Source organism: Nematostella vectensis, chromosome 1 (genome assembly GCF_932526225.1).
Source record: "Nematostella vectensis chromosome 1, jaNemVect1.1, whole genome shotgun sequence".
Classification (NCBI taxonomy): domain Eukaryota; kingdom Metazoa; phylum Cnidaria; class Anthozoa; order Actiniaria; family Edwardsiidae; genus Nematostella; species Nematostella vectensis.
The window spans coordinates 18,129,726-18,150,209 of NC_064034.1; the positions used below are offsets into that span (position 1 = coordinate 18,129,726).

The 20,484-nt window shown below is 40.3% G+C and overlaps 2 protein-coding genes across 2 annotated transcripts in view; both read left to right on the forward strand.

Annotated features, from left to right (window-relative positions):
• LOC5514424 (phosphatidylinositol 4-kinase alpha) overlaps positions 1-699 on the forward strand; it is a 34,039-nt gene extending 33,340 nt beyond the window's left edge. Inside the window, exon 37 of the mRNA XM_048729109.1 lies at positions 162-699. Coding sequence (XP_048585066.1) covers positions 162-213 — 52 coding nt within the window. The 3' untranslated portion in view covers positions 214-699. The remainder of the gene's footprint in view (positions 1-161) is intronic.
• An 851-nt stretch (positions 700-1,550) lies between these two features.
• LOC5514460 (protein SSUH2 homolog) lies at positions 1,551-19,683 on the forward strand. The gene is made up of 14 exons (XM_001634559.3): positions 1,551-1,702; positions 2,802-2,851; positions 3,136-3,471; positions 4,245-4,388; positions 4,706-4,781; positions 14,076-14,205; positions 14,801-14,861; positions 14,946-15,070; positions 15,496-15,558; positions 17,067-17,170; positions 17,253-17,345; positions 17,426-17,528; positions 18,339-18,443; positions 18,891-19,683. The coding sequence occupies exons 2-14, from the start codon at positions 2,830-2,832 to the stop codon at positions 19,035-19,037; spliced, it is 1,509 nt and encodes a 502-aa protein (XP_001634609.3). The 5' UTR covers positions 1,551-1,702; positions 2,802-2,829; the 3' UTR covers positions 19,038-19,683.
• Positions 19,684-20,484: the final 801 nt, after the last annotated feature.

The window sequence follows — 20,484 nt, forward strand, 5'->3', positions numbered from 1 at the left end:
TCTACTTAACCTACCAACAAAGAGGTCAACCGGATTCGAACTCATCTGGTCACATGAGCAGGGTTGGGTCCGGACCCTCTCAGGACACGCCCCTGCAGTCTAAGTGGCAGTGTTTCCTTATTTGTATGTATGTTGAATTGGTGTTTTCCCTTTTTTTACAGGACACGAGTTTATGACCTTATCCAGCTGGCGCAAAACCAGATTCCCTGCTAGACAACGTGATTTAGGGGGGAGTAAGATTTACTGATAACTCGTCAAGGGTATACTCTCCTGCGCATGGCTTTCAGATTACCTGCTAGACAACGTGATTTGAGGGAGAGTAATATTTACTGATAACTCATCAAGGGTATACTCTCCTGCGCATGGCTTTCAGATTACCTGCTAGACAACGTGATTTGAGGGAGAGTTTCCTTTGCGTCACGTAGCCACCATTAATGAACATTGGATAACGCTAAACGAACGAGCTTCGTTGACGACAATGAAGACTGTGCCGTGTAGAATGTGGTGATAATCTTATTTACAGCCGGTTAAAAGCGTCTTTATAAATAATTATTTAATTGAATCATATAGTATCAACGAATTTTAATGTTATATGTACAAAGTAAGAAAAAGGTAGATAATGGAAAAAGAGAGAGCTCAATCCTGATAGTTCATTATTATGGTTTCACCGTTACACTAATAAACCAATTCTATGTCTAAGACGAGTAAGGCTATAGTTCTTGTTTCTTCTGATTGGTTCACCACGGAAAATCAGCGATTACATGTATAAGGAAAGACATTGATATGCTACTGTTTTAGTTTGACACGTGCGGGGGGTTGGGGGAAGGGGGGCAACTAATTTTATCACTTACTTCCATCCAAATCCTCACACCCACCCCACGACCCCGACCAGCACCCCTATCCGGCCACATTTAGGTGTCTCTCCCAGGTTGTAAAAACAGACTTTCACAAGCGCGCGAGATTGAAACTTTTATCACACATTGTTCATCAAATCAACTTTAAACTTAGATTACTTTACCCGCTCAAATCGTTGTCGCCGCGAAGCTCGGAGGGTCTGTTACCCAGGGTACGATTACTTATACCATTTGTTAGTCTCCAGTCATCAGTCAGAAGATCACAGAGTCATACAGAGAATTTACAAGGATAGTAAACTCATTGACGAAGTATACGATGATGATGACGACAATGATGATAATGATGATGATGCTAATGATCATGATGATGGTGATGATGATAATATTTTTATTATGAGAGACCAAAACTCCAGAGATTCTATTCTCTGGTAGAATCTAGGACCAGTTTTGGGTTTCTTTTCAGAGCCGTAGCAGGCCACCTAAGACTGTGTGTGTGAGGGGGGGGAGGTGGGGAGTAATTTGACTGTGAACATCATACCTTACAAATAATGAATGACTAATTTTGAAAATCGCTACTCCGAACACAGGTAGCCCAGGCTCACGGTGAGCTTAGGAGATTCCATAAAATTTGTATAAACAGATGCTTTTCTGTTGATCAGGTTGATGTTATCCACACTCGCCGTGAGTGTGGGCTACCTGTGTTCTCAAGAATTAAAAAAAAGGCTCGGACACCAAGCGAAGGTGATACGTCTCGGCACAAAATAAATTAACTGACCCAAGTAAGAACAACACCGGAATCTGGCTAGTTATAACCTAAAGTAGCTCCTCTCAGAAAGACTCCGAAACAGGTGAAGTGCTTAAAATTTCTTATAATGAGTGACTTTTATATCGACTTGTAAATAGCGGTTAGGTTACGAGAAGGCGGTAACCGAACACGATAGCATGCCGCATTGCGGAAGTTAATCTTTGCCATTAGTCTTGTTTGATTTCAGTTTCTTCTTCATTTAGCCATCCTATCGGTTTTCCGTTACTGTTTTTGTTATCCCTACAGTATGATATGTCGTTTAGTGGGATCTTATAACGTATTTATTTACTCCAATCTACTATGGTCACAAAAGCAAATAGAAATAAAAATATCATAGCGTACAGATCATATCGTCCAAATTCTTAAAACTTTAGTTTTATTTTAGTTTTGCCTATTACCGTGATACTTTGAATACACATAGCTAATTTTTTTGTATCAAATCAGAGACCCCCTGTGGTGTTTCAAATATTTTACTGTTTATATTGCTTTGAATTTGCCTTGCAAAATTTGATTAAGAGTGTGTCGCACAAAAATGGTCTCCTTGACAATATCGTTAAGTTAAAACTTAATATTTTGTTATGCTTTGTTTTTGTACTATGTGTTTTTATTTTATGTTAGTTAGAACAACAAAAGTTAACAAGAGGCACTTGTTTAGTTTCTGGTATGGTAAACGTATGGAAACTTTCCACATAACTTGATATGGGAAAGAATAAAAAAAAGTATTAACATTTCGTTACTTTATATGTTTTAATGAAGTTGCGAATTCTTCAACTTAAAATAGGAATACATATAAATTCAGAATAACAATGATAATTTAAGTGGTTCTTTGTTATTGTAACATTTTGATATCAGTAGGTGGTGTTTTGTTTTCTATTGCTACAATATTACAGTAGAGTTAATTGAGATTCCCCACAACTATGTGAGGTCATCTCAAATAACAAACCTTGTCTTTGAATATTAGTCATGACTGGACTATTTTTGGGAATATCCCTCTAGCCAGACAAAAGTTTCCTGTCAAAACTTCAAGATGGAGATAGGAAAAGAGGGTTGTTTGTAGCTGGAATACAGTACTGTTTTTTCTCTATACAAGAAAGAAAAAGTTTTTGCAATGCAAGTAAAGCTGTTCTGTAATTCTGTTTCAGCCATCACTTCCCTGTATACATTGCAAATATGAGTAAGGGCTATCAGCAAGGTAGGTTAAAACACCATGTCCATGTGTGACAATATTGATAAGATTTTCTCCTACAAATGACTCCATGTAAAAAAGTTATTGCTCATGAAATATCAACTTTATTTAAAACTCAATACACAAGTTCTAAAGTTATACTCCATGTATGTTTAAACTATTCCAGCTCAAAAATGATGATAAGTTTGCAAACTGTCGTTATGGCCACCCCTTTATACAGTACTGTATGTTTCACCAGATAATATGTTTTTGGTTAACAGTGAAGTTAAACTTTAACTTACATATCGTAGGCTATGGCCCACCTGGTCAGCAACCAGGTTCTCCTGGACAACATCAAGGTTATGGGACTTTGCCTGGTCCGCCTCCTGGCCAGCAAGGCTACGGGCCCCCGCCTGGACAGCAAGGCTATGGCCCCCCGCCTGGACAGCAAGGATATGGGCCCCCACCTGGACAACAAGGCTATGGGCCCCCACCTGGACAACAAGGCTACGGGCCCCCGCCTGGACAGCAAGGCTATGGCCCCCCGCCTGGACAGCAAGGATATGGGCCCCCGCCTGGACAGCAAGGATATGGGCCCCCTCAAGGACAACAGCAAGGTTTTTCTGGACCATCTTTAGCAGTGGGAGGTACTGTACTGTTCAATTTATATTTTTTTTCTTGTGTTTTCTTGTGTCTTGATAGAAGCACTGTTTGTATAACCTTGGTACTGTATTTAGAGAAAATTCAAGGGAATCATTAAGCTACAGAAGAAATATGTGACCGTCTATGGCAAAACATACACAAAGGGTTTCTGTGTAAACGCCAAAAACAAACGGGTATTAAACAGGTTTTTTTTTCGTGTCCATGAGATTTTTTTTAGTGTCCACAGTGGACACGGGTTGTGCAATCTTAGCCCACGGCTTTCAGTATTTTTTTAAACGTTATAGAACACTCAAGTACACAGCTTTCAAAGTTTTTTGAAAGATTGCTGACAATCAAGTATACATCGTGGACATTGGATGATAGGTCACAAAGATATTTAATGAAGGTCAATGAGGATCTTTATTTATCATTAAACTCTAAAACTGTTTAAAACTCTAAGTCTTTTATGGTTCAACTTCGAAACTGTTTAATGATCACGTTCTCGGGATCCTGGACCTTAAAATTTTGAACCGTCCGTGTTGTTTGACCATGCATTAGTCCCTAAAGTCGCGGGAAGTGAGTAAACATCAATACAAAAACTAAGTGAACTCTTTAATTGTCCAAGTTTGATAATTTTTGCATATAATGTAGACATTTATTTCTGAGCTATAAATGTATATTTTCTTTTAGCATAGAATTCCTCTGCATTAGCTCACAGCATACTGTAAATCACATCACACCTTTCTAAGTTGAATTGAATTTATTAAATATTTCCAAGGTGACACAGATACACCTAGCTACCAGGGCGCTGATGTCCCAGACCAAGATGTTGAAGGGAATGAGAATGCCGCCCCACCCCCGCCATCTGCCCCACCCGCCAGTCTGTTTGCTGGGATTCAAGGATATGAAAATGTTCAGTATGGTATGTACAGCAGTTGATTAAGCTTTGGCATTAGAAAAATCAAGAAGTTGGGTGAACAGGATAGATGTAAATGTCGCTCCATGGTTTCAGAAGAACTTCCCTTTCGAAAGGTTTGGAGCCATTGTTATAGTTTTCATAAATTGGACCACATTTTGTAAATTCCTGGATCCACCTTGGTTTTCTAAAGTAGATCCCTTGGCGTCTGTTGATGCTTTACAACACCCCGCTCACACCTAAACTGCCATGACTTTCATGCTATCTATGAATTTTCTTATTATCACTGTCATTGTTATAATAATTAATTATTATTATTCCAGGGAATGAGTTTTTGCCTCCACCTCCCCCTTATGAGCCGCCGCCCCCTCAGAAACACCCTGAAGAGGTCTTCAAGCAGTAAGTACTTTTATACAAGTCTGACAAACAAGTGTCTTGACCTTAAAGATTTATAAAAAATTATGTGTATGCCTCCTCTCTGATGAATATGTTGTGGTTTGAAATGCTTCTTGGTTTGAAATTGTTAAAACTGGTTTGAAAAGGGGATATTTGCATAATCTTTTATCTAGTTCTTTTAGTTACACCTCCCAACCCCCAAAAAATCCAAGCCCCTGTTTTATTAATGACTCCCCAAAAATAAAATCCCTTTTAGAATGCTAGGTATCCAAAAATGAGCTAGTTCGAAAAATTCAAACCAGTTTGAAAAAAATTCAAACCATGCCACATTTCAAACCACAACAAATACCCTATATCTTAATTAGCCCAGTCCACGTGCTAAGAATAATAATTAATAATTTAATATAGCATTATAAAAATCTCAATGCTTTACAAACATCCTACTCTATTCTACTCAATAATTTTGCTAAAACTCTATCTTACACATATATAACTGATGCAAATATATACATATACACACATACATATATATATATACACACATACACATATATATATACATATCTTAATACTAATACTTATGATAATATTTCTAATGGTTAAAAACTAATCAATTGTTGTAGTGCTTACAAAATAAGTACGTCTTTAAAGACGATTTAAATTTGCTGAGACAGTCGGTGTTTCTAATGTGTAGGGGGAGGGAGTTCCATAATTTAGCTGCAAAGTTTGAAAAAGATCTGTCCCCATAAGTTTTTATTCGTGATTTAGGAATGACGAGAAGGTTCTTGTTAGCAGATCTAAGGGATCGAGATGGCGTATACGGTGTTAAGAGTTCAGTGATATATTCAGGAGCCTGGTTGTGGAGAGCTTTATGTGTGATTGTAAGAATTTTAAAGTCTATTCTAGAAGCAACAGGTAGCCAGTGAAGTTCCTTAAGAATGGGTGTAATGGCGTCCCTCTTCTTAGCACCAACGATTAGTCTTGCGGCAGAGTTCTGAACACGCTGTAGTTTGGCTATTTCTTTTTCTTGGAGTCGAGACAGAAGACTATTACAGGCATCTAGTTTTGATGTTATGAAAGCATGAATGAGCTGCTCACAGTTATTGCGGTCAAGGTATTTCCGTATTCTGCCAATGTTCCTTATAGAATGGTAGGCTGATTTGCAGATGCTGTTGACATGTTTTGTCATAGATAAACTCGAATCTATGATTACTCCGAGGTCGCGTGCTGCCTGGGCTGGTTTGATGAAATGTCCATCAACGTCGATTTCAGGAATTATGTTGGTTGACGTGAATCGAGATGAGATATGTACAATTTCCGTTTTATCGGGGTTACAAGCGAGGCCATTTGACGTACACCAGATGAGGATATCCTTGACACAGACTTCAAGCCTTGATAGAACTGAAGACCGATCTTCAGACGGGCAGATGGACACATATAACTGCGTGTCATCAGCATACATCATCACACCAAGACCATGTGCACGAACAACATCTTCGATAGGCGCAAAAAACAAAGAGAACAACAACGGGCCGAGTACAGAACCCTGAGGAACGCCATAACGCAATGGTTGGCTGGAGGATAGAACACCGTCTATAAGGACTTGTTGAGTTCTGCCAGTTAGATATGATTTGAACCACTGGAGTGCTATCTCATTAATTCCATAACGATGTTGCATGCGCGACAACAGAGCCGAGTGTTCTATAGTGTCAAACGCAGCCGACAGGTCAAGGAGAACAAGTACTACTTCCTGTTGGCAGTCAATAGCGGTCAGAATGTCATTAAAGACGCGAAGAAGAGCAGTCTCTGTGCTGTGGAAGGGGCGGTAAGCAGATTGTAATTTAGCCAGTAAGCCGTTGGGGATAAGATAGTTCATCGTCTGGTTAGCAGCGACACGTTCAAGTGTTTTTGATAGGAAGGCAACGTTTGTAATCGGTCGGTAGTTTGGATATACTTCGCGGTCAAGACTCTGCTTCTTGATGGAAGGGTTGATCACTCCACCCTTGAGAGAGGTAGGGAAAACACCAGATGACAAAGATGCGTTGACAATGGAAGTGATGGCCGGGGCAATAACTTCAATGGATTGTTTTAGTACACTTGTCGGCACAGGATCTAATATGCACGATTTAGGCTTGGATTGTTGTAAAATATCACGTATATAACTCACTGATACAGCAGAGAACTCAGGGAATGACGCCACACATTGTGGTTGAGCTGGCGTCACTGACATCTCCATCGTTAACAGGGGCGATGATCGTAGGTTGTCCTTTAAATGCTGAATCTTGGTAGTGAAAAATAAGATGAAATCTTCTGCAAGAGCTTGAGGTGATTCATATGATGGTAGCAACGGAACCGGCTTCACCCTGAAAAGGCCATCAATTAAACGAAATAACTGCGTCTGATTGGAACCAGATATTTGATCCTTGTAGAAGTTCCGCTTAGCTACATTCAGTGCAGTGCTGTAAGCTCTACACTTCTCTTCGTACATCTGGCGGTGGATTTCTAATCTCGATGAAACGTATCTCCGTTCTGCTTTGCGTTTCTGTCTTTTCAATAACCTAAGACTATCATCATACCAAGGTGAATAAGGTCGCAGTGTAACTGAAAAAGTGCGAACAGGAGCATGTTTCTCGATGAAGTGGTTTAGCACAGTGTTATACTGATCACATAAGACGTTGCAGTCAGAGTCATCACTCGGAGCAGAACTGTAGATGGCGGAATCCCTGATGTCATTGCACCAAGAGTCGAAATTAATTTTCCGTAACGGACGCCGATGCAGTATTTTCTTGGAGGCACATGGCTTTGGCATGTCAACATCACAAATAATGGCACTATGGTCAGATACAGAGTTAGGGAATGCAACGATTTCAGGACGTCCGCGCACTGACAAGTCGCCGTCCCGCACAACAACTAGGTCAAGGGTGTGGTCTTTTCTGTGCGTAGGACCTACTACCTTTTGCTCGAATCCAGCTGCATCGAGCATATCCAACAGTCTGACAGCATCAGCGTCACCAGGGTCTTCAATGTGAAAATTAAAGTCACCTGTTATAATTAATTTCCCAGGATCCATTGCAAGGTGTTCAAGAAGAACCATCAAATCATCAAAGAAGACACAGCTATCCCACAAGACTTGCTCAAATTCATTTTATGTCTGTGGATTGTACTCCAGGCAACATGTACAGTAATTTGCAGCTAAACTGTTGGCATGAAAGCTTTGTAGTACATTGAATCAAATAGTAAACTCTACTAAGTTGTTTCATCTGCTTTTAAAGTTGCGTTTACAGGTTTCTGCTTATAGATGTTTCCCAATCACTTAGATATTTTGTGTATTTTTCCTCTGCTTATAGATCTTCAAAGATATCTTTATTTTCAAAGTACTCTGCTTATAGATCTTTGCTAAAATACTGTTATGCATAGAACAATAGAGCTAGCGTTATGCGTTGAACATTAGAGCTAGTGTTATGCATAGAACAATGGAATTATGGAATTACTTATTGCCAGAATGTAATGTATGTTTAAGTGTTATGTAACAAATGTAAGTAGCTGATGTCTTTTGGCGGACCGAAACTGGATTATGTAACATTGGAGGCTCAGACGGGAAACAAACTTAAATTGAAAAGGACATTGGTAAGAGACAATGGGAAAATCGAAGATTATAATCGGTCTGTTCGTCCTTGAGTTTGACAAATGTTATTGAGGGTCGAAATGTATTGGGAGCAGAAGGGACTAGAAGGAGTGTTTGCGACTGATTTTTGACATTGTTGGACAAAGTAAATCGCGGGGGAAATAATCCCAAAATGGGGGGTTGGAAGAAAACAATAAAGAGAACTGGAAAGAGGGACACGAAAAGAGGGAATTGGAACGTAAATTGGAAAGGAGGGAACTTGAAAAAGTAGAGAAAAGAAAAATGGAACTGGGAGGGAGAGAGTTAGAATTGGGAGAATCGGAAGACCGGGAAAGGAGAAAGAAATTGGAGTTGAAGTTGCACCGAGAGAATTTATTAGAATTTAGGGAACTGGGAAAGGAAGAACTCGGAAAGGAAAAATTGGAAGAAAAAGTGTAGAAAGAGAGACTCAGAAGAAAAGGAATTGGAATCGGGAGGGTTGGAATGGGAGGAAATGGAACAGAGAGTAAGGGAATTAGAAGAAGAACGACGGAAGTAAAAAAAGAAAGCAAGGAATCGGGTAATCTTAAAGAACTAAGGTGAAAAGAGGAAGTGGGGCAAAGGGAGATGGAAAAACGGGCATGGGAAGAGAATCAAATCAGAATTAGTGAAATTGGATTTGAGCAAGAGGCTCGGAAGAAAAAAGGCTTTACAAAAGGAGAGGGCAATGACGGAGTTGATGTGAAATGTCTTATTTCTAAATGTTCGGGGAACTTAACAACTTTATGAACCAACCAGAGCGTGAAAGAAGGAAATTCTTTCTACAAATGGACATCTTATTTAATTAAATCAATCAGTTTGGGAGCAGAAAAGCCACTTAAGAAAAAAAGGTTCGAGAAAGTCGAAAGCAAGAAATCCGAACTCGATCGGAAAGTTTCTTTATTCGATCGTAAATCCAAAGGGCCGAAACTGTGCGATGCTCCGATATTTCAATCGCCTTCCAACAGAGTGATGAACCCGAATTCCGATGTATCCGAATTTTGTCCGAATGAGACATCCGAGAATACTCCGAAACAGAGCCGCCTTTATTCCAGTAAAGTCGCAATACACAGGAAGCCCCTGGGATTCCTGGGATTCATACCTGGCGCAGTTTGAAATCATTGCCGACTTCAACCAATGGTGTGACCCAGAAAAAGCGTCGATCATAGCAAGCGGGCTTCAAAGCAATGCGACGTTAGTCCTTGGTAACCTCTCGAAGTAAAAGCAACAGGATGACAAGTCTCTAGTAGCAGCACTATCCAATCGTTTTGGTGAGGTGCTGATGTCCGAGCTGGCCCGCGCTCAGTTCAAGTCAAAAGGAAAGACGAAACTTTACCAGAACTTGCGGTTGACATTCAGAGACGAGCGAGATTGGCCTACGCCACAACCGAGCAAGAGGCACAAGACATCCTTGCGAAAGACCAATTTATCGACTCATTCTTAGATGACGAGACAAAGCTAAGAGTAAGACAGGGAAGACCAAAGAACACCCAAGACGCCCTCGAGAAAGCTTTAAAGCTTGAGTCGTACGCTCTTGCAAACAAATGGGGAACTGCTCTATAAGAATAATATCTGACCAAAGCTCTCAAGCGCTCCGGGGAGGAAATCGTTCACGCATCGAGAAATAAATTTTTAAAGTCCTTGTAGCCCTCCCGGACCGTGCAAGATCTGACCGTCCAAGAACTGACCTTCGTTATTTTGTGACGAGCAGGGACATTAGCAGGCCGAATGTCCTCGACGATTCAATGCGCCTGGCTCATCATCACAAATGGGAAGAAACAGAGGTTTTACCCGCGTTCTTCAACCCAGCCAGAACTTTACTAGAAGAACCGCTAGAAGACCGTTAGGTTATACAAACCTTTCGTTCAGAACACTGGCAACCCAGTCCACCAAACTAACCCACACTGCACAACAGCAAGCCCGAACTATCAGCAATGGGACCCGCATTTTGGGACGAGCAGTGAGTCATTCAACACAGGAATCCCGCAGTACGCGACAAGTCATACCGCACCAACAAGCACAGGAGGCCCGATGTAGCCATCAATCACGTTCCCCACGGGCTTCCCGGATCAATATTTCACAGGAAGCCCAACACCTAATTATCCCAGAACCTCTACAGTAGATGGTAGCGTTGGTGAAAATCCAAATTTGAGTGCACCACTATAGGAGAAAAAGAGGTTAGCAGATAATTTCATGTTGCGCCTATAGCTCGGCCTGCTTGGAGGGGATATTCTCGTAGACCTACTTCAAATGTGATGTGCAATTTCCACTTCAGATTATAAAGCACCACAAGTACTGCGAGTTGTCCTAGAACGCACATCTAAGCTGCGACCAAATAATGAAATTCTGCTGCAAGGACGTGTGGCTGGAAAAGAACAAGAACAAGGCTTAAGGGTGATAAGTCCGTAGTCTTCGTAAGATGTAGTTTCGGTTGGAAAGAGTTTAATTGACGTAAGCGCAGAACTGGTTCCTGTTCGCGTATTAAACCCATCCCAGAAGACGCAAAGATTGTGCAAGATACAGAGCTAGGACATTGCGAGCCTTCTTCTAGTGTTGTAGCCTAATGCAAACGAGAGAGGAACCTTTCATATGATACTTGCACACCAGAACATCTTGAAGACCTTTCTCGTGCCACCTGCGAAAACCTAGGCAAGAATCAACAGCCAGTCGTCTTTCAAATACTCGAAGATTACAGTGATGTTCTATCAATATGGTGCGCCATAGAATTGTGACTGGCTCCGTTTTTCCAATATAGCAGAAACCCCGAAGATTACCACTCCCACAAGCAAAAGAAGCGGAGAAGGTCATAAAGGAGATGGTGCTCCCCGATTGTGCTAGTGCGAAAGAAGGACGGTTCAACCAGATTTTGCGTAGACTTTGGTAAGATCAACAATGTCACAAACAAAGACGCATACCCTTTGCCAAGGATAGATGTAACACAGGATGTAACACAGGATAGATGCCCTCTCAGGTTCTGTCTGGTTCTGAACGTTTGATCTCTGGAGCAGCTATTTGCAGGTAGAAATGGACCAGAAGGACAAGGAGAAGACTGTGGCACTTTAATGTCATGTCGTTTGGTCTCTGGAGCGGCTATTTGCAGGTAGAAATGGACCAGAAGGACAAGGAGAAGACTGTGGCACTTTAATCTCATGTCGTTTGGTCTCTGGAGCGGCTATTTGCAGGTAGAAATGGACCAGAAGGACAAGGAGAAGACTGTGGCATGTCGCTTGGTCTCTGGAGCGGCTATTTGCAGGTAGAAATGGACCAGAAGGACAAGGAGAAGACTGTGGCACTTTAATGTCATGTCGTTTGTTCTCTGGAGCGGCTATTTGCAGGTAGAAATGGACCAGAAGGACAAGGAGAAGACTGTGGCACTTTAATGTCATGTCGTTTGGTCTCTGGGGCGGCTATTTGCAGGTAGAAATGGACCAGAAGGACAAGGAGAAGACTAATGTCATGTCGTTTGGTCTCTGGAGCGGCTATTTGCAGGTAGAAATGGACCAGAAGGACAAGGAGAAGACTGTGGCACTTTAATCTCATGTCGTTTGGTCTCTGGAGCGGCTATTTGCAGGTAGAAATGGACCAGAAGGACAAGGAGAAGACTGTGTCATGTCGCTTGGTCTCTGGAGCGGCTATTTGCAGGTAGAAATGGACCAGAAGGACAAGGAGAAGACTGTGGCACTTTAATGTCATGTCGTTTGTTCTCTGGAGCGGCTATTTGCAGGTAGAAATGGACCAGAAGGACAAGGAGAAGACTGTGGCACTTTAATGTCATGTCGTTTGGTCTCTGGGGCGGCTATTTGCAGGTAGAAATGGACCAGAAGGACAAGGAGAAGACTGTGGCACTTTAATGTCATGTCGCTTGGTCTCTGGAGCGGCTATTTGCAGGTAGAAATGGACCAGAAGGACAAGGAGAAGACTGTGGCACTTTAATGTCATGTCGTTTGGTCTCTGGAGCGGCTATTTGCAGGTAGAAATGGACCAGAAGGACAAGGAGAAGACTGTGGCATTTTAATGTCATGTCGTTTGGTCTCCGGAGCGGCTATTTGCAGGTAGAAATGGACCAGAAGGACAAGGAGAAGACTGTGGCATTTTAATGTCATGTCGTTTGGTCTCTGGAGCGGCTATTTGCAGGTAGAAATGGACCAGAAGGACATGGAGAAGACTGTGGCACTTTAATGTCATGTCGTTTGGTCTCTGGAGCGGCTATTTGCAGGTAGAAATGGACCAGAAGGACAAGGAGAAGACTGTGGCACTTTAATGTCATGTCGTTTGGTCTCTGGAGCGGCTATTTGCAGGTAGAAATGGACCAGAAGGACAAGGAGAAGACTGTGGCACTTTAATGTCATGTCGTTTGGTCTCTGGAGCGGCTATTTGCAGGTAGAAATGGACCAGAAGGACAAGGAGAAGACTGTGGCACTTTAATGTCATGTCGTTTGGTCTCTGGAGCGGCTATTTGCAGGTAGAAATGGACCAGAAGGACAAGGAGAAGACTGTGGCACTTTAATGTCATGTCGTTTGGTCTCTGGAGCGGCTATTTGCAGGTAGAAATGGACCAGAAGGGCAAGGAGAAGACTGTGGCACTTTAATGTCATGTCGTTTGGTCTCTGCAATGCTGCAGCTATGCACCAGCAATTTATTAATAAAGTACTGACCAACCTACCGTTAGACACAAGTCTAACGCATATAATTATGCATGCCACTAACTTTGATCAACAAGTGGAAACTTTTGAAGCAAGTCTTAGACAAGCTAAGAGCAGCAAACTTAAAACTTAAACACAAAAAGTGTAATTCAAGAGGGAAGTGCGGGTTCTTAGGACATTTAGTCAGCGGAGATGGAAGTTCTGTGGACAAAGAAAAAGTTGAAGCTATTCAGACTTGGCCTTCCCCGAAAGCCGTAAAAGAACTGAAAAGCTTCCTTCCTTCCCTTGAATGAATTGACAAGGGAAAAAGTGTCATTTCTTTTGACAAAAGAATGCGAATTGGCTTTCCGCACTTACAGATGACATCTGATGACAAGACTATTTAAACTAAAACACAGATTTTACTATGTTGGTCCTCTCCCAGTAAGTGATTCCAGCAATAAGTATATCCTTGTCATCGAAGATTGCTTCACAAAATGGACTGAAGCGTTCACTATTCCTAATCAAGAGGCCGAAACTCTATGGATCTATGGATCAGTCTTGGGGTAGCTCATGTCTTTTGGCGGACCAAAACCGCATTCTGTAACAATACTTATCTAGCCTTGAAGATCTTCAAATAACTCTATACTATCTGTATTACCTAAGTACTTATTCTCTCTCCTTGTAGATTTTCACAAATGACAAAGATACTTTGTGTATTCCTAATAAATACAAAAAGCCCAAATAAGTCGTGTTCGTGAACCAGAAGAATGGATACAATACTTCCAGTTTTCCAGTTTTTGGTTAATCTTTGTATTTCCCAGGTACTTATTTACTTTCCTTTTAGATCTTCACAAATGACTTCAATACTTGGTGTGTTTCCAAAAAGAAATTTTCTCCTTTTAGATCTTCACAAATGACTTTTAAATACTTTGTGTATTTCCTAAGTACCTATTTTTTCTCCTTTTAGATCTTCACAAATGACTTAAATACTTTGTGTATTTCCTAAGTACTTTTTTTTTCACCTTGTAGATCTACCGCAATCACTGAGGAACAGGCCAGGGAGGCACTGTTAGAGTATGTTTCCCAGCACTGTTGTTATGGCAGTGGTGCTGCCAAGAACATGGAGGTTAAAGACATCCAACCATCTAGCGCTTACCATGTAAGACATCAACCACTGGGTGTTCCCTTAAATTATATGTTGTCTAGCTCATCAATGATACTGTCAGAAAAAAAAGGGACACGGGAAAACATGACCATAGAGCTTTGGGGGGGAAAAAACGAAAAAAAAATGAACTGGGAAAAACATGACCTGAGAACTTTGGGGGAAAAAAATGATGAAAGTGGACATGGAAAAAAACGACCTCAGAACTTTGTGAAAAAAATGGACATGGAAAAACCTGAGAACTTGTCCTGATAACTTTCTGAAAAAAAAAATGAAAAAATTGACATGGAAAACATAACCTGAGAACTTTATGATAAAAAATAAAGAAAAAAAATTGACAGGGAAAAACATGACCTAAAAACTTTGCAAAAAATGAAAAAGACGTGGAAAATCATGATATGAGAAATTTGCGGGGAAAAAAATAAAAAATGGACATGGAAAAACATAACCTGAGCACTTTGTGAAAAAAAGGGAAAAGGATGGACATGGAAAAACATGACCTGAGAATTTATATAATTTCTGTTTGATTTTCATACTTTAATAGGCCATAATATTTTTCTTTGGTGAGAATCTCATTTTTCTCCATTGTCAGTATTCGCTGTCCAGTTTTTGTGAAAGTCGGTCAACAGCATGGAAGTTTGAGCCTTACACGGGTAGGTTCATTTTTTACGCAATATTTACTTTTTTTACATAATAGTTTCCTATGAAGCAAACCTTGAACTGCTAACATACTATAGGGCAAATGATTGATGGACCAAATAACGGCCCCGCCCCTCCTCCATGGAGCATACCCGCCCAGCATAGCGGCATGTTCACGGACATGGTGAAGAAGATTGAGGTGCCGCATACTGCTGTTATCAAGGTGAGATGTATGGTAAAGTCAGTAGAATGCAAAAGTTTTGTGGAAAATGTAGAGGTATAAGGCAAAGAAGGAAGACCGGGTGGAATTTGCATACTCTAACCAAAAAAAGCATCAGTAAGTTTTATTAATTGCAGCCACTCAATCACATCACAATTTATATTATCTTTTTCTCATTTTGAATGTTTCATTTGATGATCAGAACGTCTCCATTTTTGTAAACAAGTCCTTTTTCTTGCTTTTCTCCTGATGATGTATATGTGGCAGTATCCAAAATTAGTATTATTTGGTTCACTATTGTCTTTTCTCCCCTTTTGTTTGTTTGTATCAAACATATTTATTTGTGGTTACTATGAATTTACAGTACTAGGCTCTAAAGGAGCTTATGTCGAGCCAATGAGTATTTAGTCTGTATTGTTTATCTCCAGCCATGTCATGAGTGTATGGCTTCAGGCTACAAGCGGTGCTACAATTGCCATGGGCGCGGCAGGGTATGTGACTTATATGGGGGGACATATGGAGCCTGATGGTGTGGGAGATGTGATTCATTGGAAAATTGCAAGTAGAAATATTGTCTCACTAATTCTGCAACTTTCACAAGTTCCAAAAGAACATGCGACACAAAAACTCCAGGAAAATGTCATGAAAGGAAGGTGACATAAAAAATGTAATTTAAACATCTTTGAAGGGTGTGAGAATGTCATGAAAGGAAGGTGACGTAAAAAATGTAATTTTCACATCTTCGAAGGGTGTGAGAATGTCACGAAAGGAAGGTGACATAAAAAATGTAATTTTCACATCTTTGAAGGGTGTGAGAATGTCATGAAAGGAAGGTGACATAAAAAATGTAATTTTCACATCTTTGAAGGGTGTGAGAATGTCATAAAAGGAAGGTGACATAAAAAATGTAATTTTCACATCTTTGAAGGGTGTGAGAATGTCATAAAAGGAAGGTGACATAAAAAAAATGTAATTTTCACATCTTTTAAGGGTGTGAGAATGTCATAAAAGGAAGGTGACATAAAAAATGTAATTTTTACATCTTTGAAGGGTGTGAGAATGTCATGAAAGGAAGGTGACATAAAAAATGTAATTTTCACATCTTTGAAGGGTGTGAGAATGTCATGAAAGGAAGGTGACATAAAAAATGTAATTTTCACATCTTCGAAGGGTGTGAGAATGTCACGAAAGGAAGGTGACATAAAAAATGTAATTTTCACATCTTTGAAGGGTGTGAGAATGTCATGAAAGGAAGGCGACATAAAAAATGTAATTTTCACATCTTTGAAGGGTGTGAGAATGTCATAAAAGGAAGGTGACATAAAAAATGTAATTTTCACATCTTTGAAGGGTGTGAGAATGTCATAAAAGGAAGGTGACATAAAAAAATGTAATTTTCACATCTTTTAAGGGTGTGAGAATGTCATAAAAGGAAGGTGACATAAAAATGTAATTTTCACATCTTTGAAGGGTGTGAGAATGTCATGAAAGGAAGGTGACATAAAAAATGTAATTTTCACATCTTTGAAGGGTGTGAGAATGTCATGAAAGGAAGGTGACATAAAAAATGTAATTTTCACATCTTTGAAGGGTGTGAGAATGTCATGAAAGGAAGGTGACATAAAAATGTAATTTAAACATCTTTGAAGGGTGTGAGAATGTCAGCATTAATGTTGGAAAATCATGTTGTATCACAAAACTTGGAAGACCGCCTGACAATGACATTACACTGGACTAGTTCAAATGGTGAAGGTCTTGTTTTTGCTGCTTTTAAAACTCACAAGCATGCCGTCGCTCTCTTCTTAGCCATAAAAAGTAATGTATGTGAGATTGAGGTTATTTAGTCTGTATTTGGCGAAAAATGAGCCTCTTCAACTGGTCCTGAAAGTTTTTAAGTTATGATAACATATATTTTTTTCTCTTTGTCATACATTTTTCTTCTTGTGTCTGTGGTGTTGCCACAAAGGCATCTTTGTGTACTAAACTGGTTTTGTTGCAGACTCGTTGTACATGGTGTCATGGATCTGGTCACCGCACCGTGTATCGCGATGGTGAGCATCGGCGTGAGAGTTGTCACCACTGCCATGGTTCTGGAAGAAGAAGGTCAATATTAAACACATTTGTTTCTATCATGTAAGGACAAAAGGGAGGTTTTACTCTTACATGATTGCTCTTTGTGGTTCAGGTGTATTACTTGCCATGGTCATGGCCGTGTGCGGTGCTGGACTTGTCAGGGGCAGGGCAACCTCAAGACCTATATTGAGCTCACCGTCAAGTGGTACATCTCTTTTATACATCTCTTCTAAGTGTATATACACAGATTCTTGACTATTAACTATGGCCATTAATTTAAAACAGGCAAACACATCTCAGTAATCACGTAACTGAGAAAACAGACCTTCCAGACCACCTGATTGTCAACTGCGCCGGCACTGACATCTTCGCTGATGAGCAGATAAGGGTAGGCTACAATTCAGTAGCAAATAAAATCCACCGAATTTAATCCATTCTACAACAGAAGCACTTTTATTCTGTTGCTAAATATGAGATAAAATGCATTACAGAGTAAAGTCTCCAAAATAATCCGAGTTACTAATTAACATTAATTCGCCGAAGGCGAAGTGAATAGCGGTGTACTTTCCACCGCTATTCGCTGAGCCTGAGGAGAATAATTGTTTTAGTATATACTTGGCGGGGACTGAACAAGACAGATTTTGCTGTAATTATTTTATCGAATTTCCATTTCTGTTTACTTTAATAATGGTCGCGCGAAACGAGGTATCGCTTCTGAGAGTTGTGTTGATGTTCGTATCTTTTTGAAGATTTTGCTCACTTTGAACATTTAGGGCACCAAATCCAATTCACTAAAATACTTCTCTAGATTGTTCATACATTATTCAGGCCTAAACTTTGAGTAACTTGTCGTTTTCCTTCGTATAAAGTGAGGATGTGCGGCATTTGTTTATCGCAAATAAAATATCAGCCAACTTTCAATTTGTCGCGCGCGTTGCAAAACCATTTCGGCTGTAAATTGTCAAAACACAGGGAGTTTGAAGCCGATTTTCCGTAAAGGACAATGAATCTAAATCAATTTTAGCAAAAATGCCGTTTTAATGTGAAGCTCGATAATTTCGGGTGCTAAAAGTAAGTTTTTTTCATGGTTATTTCATAAATCGACTCATTATTCCGAGTTTTAGCGGTAAATACTGTCCAATTATCCCTTTACAACATTCTAAATCGGTAACATTTCTAACACTTTTTTTCTGCTCAGGTTTGGCCAATCACAACCTTCCATGACCATGATGTAAACAATGGCTCACAAAGACTTGTCCAGGAACATTCAACAAGTTTCCCAACTGAAAGGATACTGATGCAGGTACACTTATTTCTTTAATCTAATTGATTCACCAAAAACTGTCGACTCTGCCATATTTTTAAAAGACTTTTCCAGGGCAGACTGTAGAAGGTAACGTTTTTTATAATGTTCAGTCTGGCCTGAAGAAGTCTTCTTAAATGCGAAAATTTGACAGAGTCAACTTCCAGTTTTTGGTGAGCAATATTTATTCTCTGGTTAACAGGTTAACGAAACCGACAATTTGGGCAATTTGATTGATTCATACTGATCGAATTGAGATATAGTACCGGAATATCGTCCTGTACTTTGGCTGTCCTAAGTTTTTGTGCCAGAGTTAACAATAATTTCCACCCTCGTATTCACAATGGTGAACAATAGCCTTTGGCTGCGTCCTTTTCGTCTGACATTTCCCCTTTTGGTCATTGCCTATTAAACCAGGAAGTAACCAGTTGTTCCCTGTGATTTCAGCGGCACTTACTGCGTGCTGTTCCTGTGTCTGAGGTTCAGTACAAGTGGAATGACAAGACCTTGCGGTTCTGGGTATTTGGACATGACCACAAGGTGCATGCTCCTGACTACCCCCAGACATGCTGCTGCGGCTGCACCATCCTGTAGACAGCGTGACCAGGAAAGAAACCAGGAACAAAGCACCACCACGACTGATGGAAACCAGGAACAAACAACGCCACGACTGATGAAAACCAGGAACAAACAACACGATGACAATAATAGAAACCAGGAACAAACAACAACATGACTGATGGAAACCAAGAACAAACAACACGATGACAATAATAGAAACCAGGAACAAACAACAACATGACCAATAGAAAGCAGGAGCAAACAGTACCATGACCGATAGAAACCAGAAACTACGCGCACTATGACAAGGATAGATAGGAAGACCATACAGCCAGGATTGAAAACACCATGACACTATGTTATATACAAGCAGGAACCACGACACCATGACTACCAGATATCAATTAATAATAATAATAATAATGATAATAATAATAATAATAATAATAATAATAATAATAATAATAATAATAATAATAATAATAATAATAATAATAATAATAATAATAATAATAAAAATAATAATAATAATAAAAATAATAATAATAATAATAATAAGTTTGATTCAACCTTTCGCAGTATAGACTGGATTACAGGTGAGTCAGAGATACAAGTAAGCAATACAATAAAGTACAATTAATCAAATGTAATCAGCATATTAAACAGTAACGAACTCGTTGAAACGACTAGTAGGCCTCTGATACGATGTAGATTTAGACCTGAGGTTATACCCTGAATCACTTGTAATGCGACGCCCTTTAATGATAGGAAAAAGAGGATTCTCTGGTTTGATTCTGGAGACGAACCGCTGGCATGCAATATTTCTTCGCTCGTGCAACGTTGGAAGGTTTGCAAGCGTGAGTGAGCCCTCATAACTCCTACCTGGAAAAACGGTCTTGAGCGCGCGCCCCTGAACATTCTCTAGGGCGTCAGACAGATAATTTGGAAGGTTCGCGAAGGCTGCAGACGCATATTCAATGACCGATCTGATAAGTGACCGGTAGACTGTTATCAGCTCTATGGCATCCAGGCCGCATTTCTTAAGTACTCTTAGAGCATAAAGCCTTTTGTTAGCCTTCTTAATTAAGAAGTCGCAGTGCGCAACCCATGTCAAGTCACACGATATGAGAACGCCAACTAGTTTGATCGACTGCACCCGATCGATGGTATTACCGCCAACGGCCATGGGCTGCCAACTGCAACTATCATAGTTTAAGAAGCTAACGGACATTTCTTTGCACTTTGATGGATTAAGGCGCATGTTATTCTTTAGGGCATATGCTTGAATGTCATTAACAATGTGTCCTAGGAGGGATGGTGAGTTCCTAGGCGCCACCTCAAGAACAGTCGAATCGTCCACAAACTTAGCCCTCGGGGGCCACGTCCTGACCAAGTCATTGACCATTACACAGAAGAGAATGGGCCCAAGCCTGGTGCTTTGGGGGATTCCCCCGTTAAGTAGTTGCGAGAAAGATGTTTT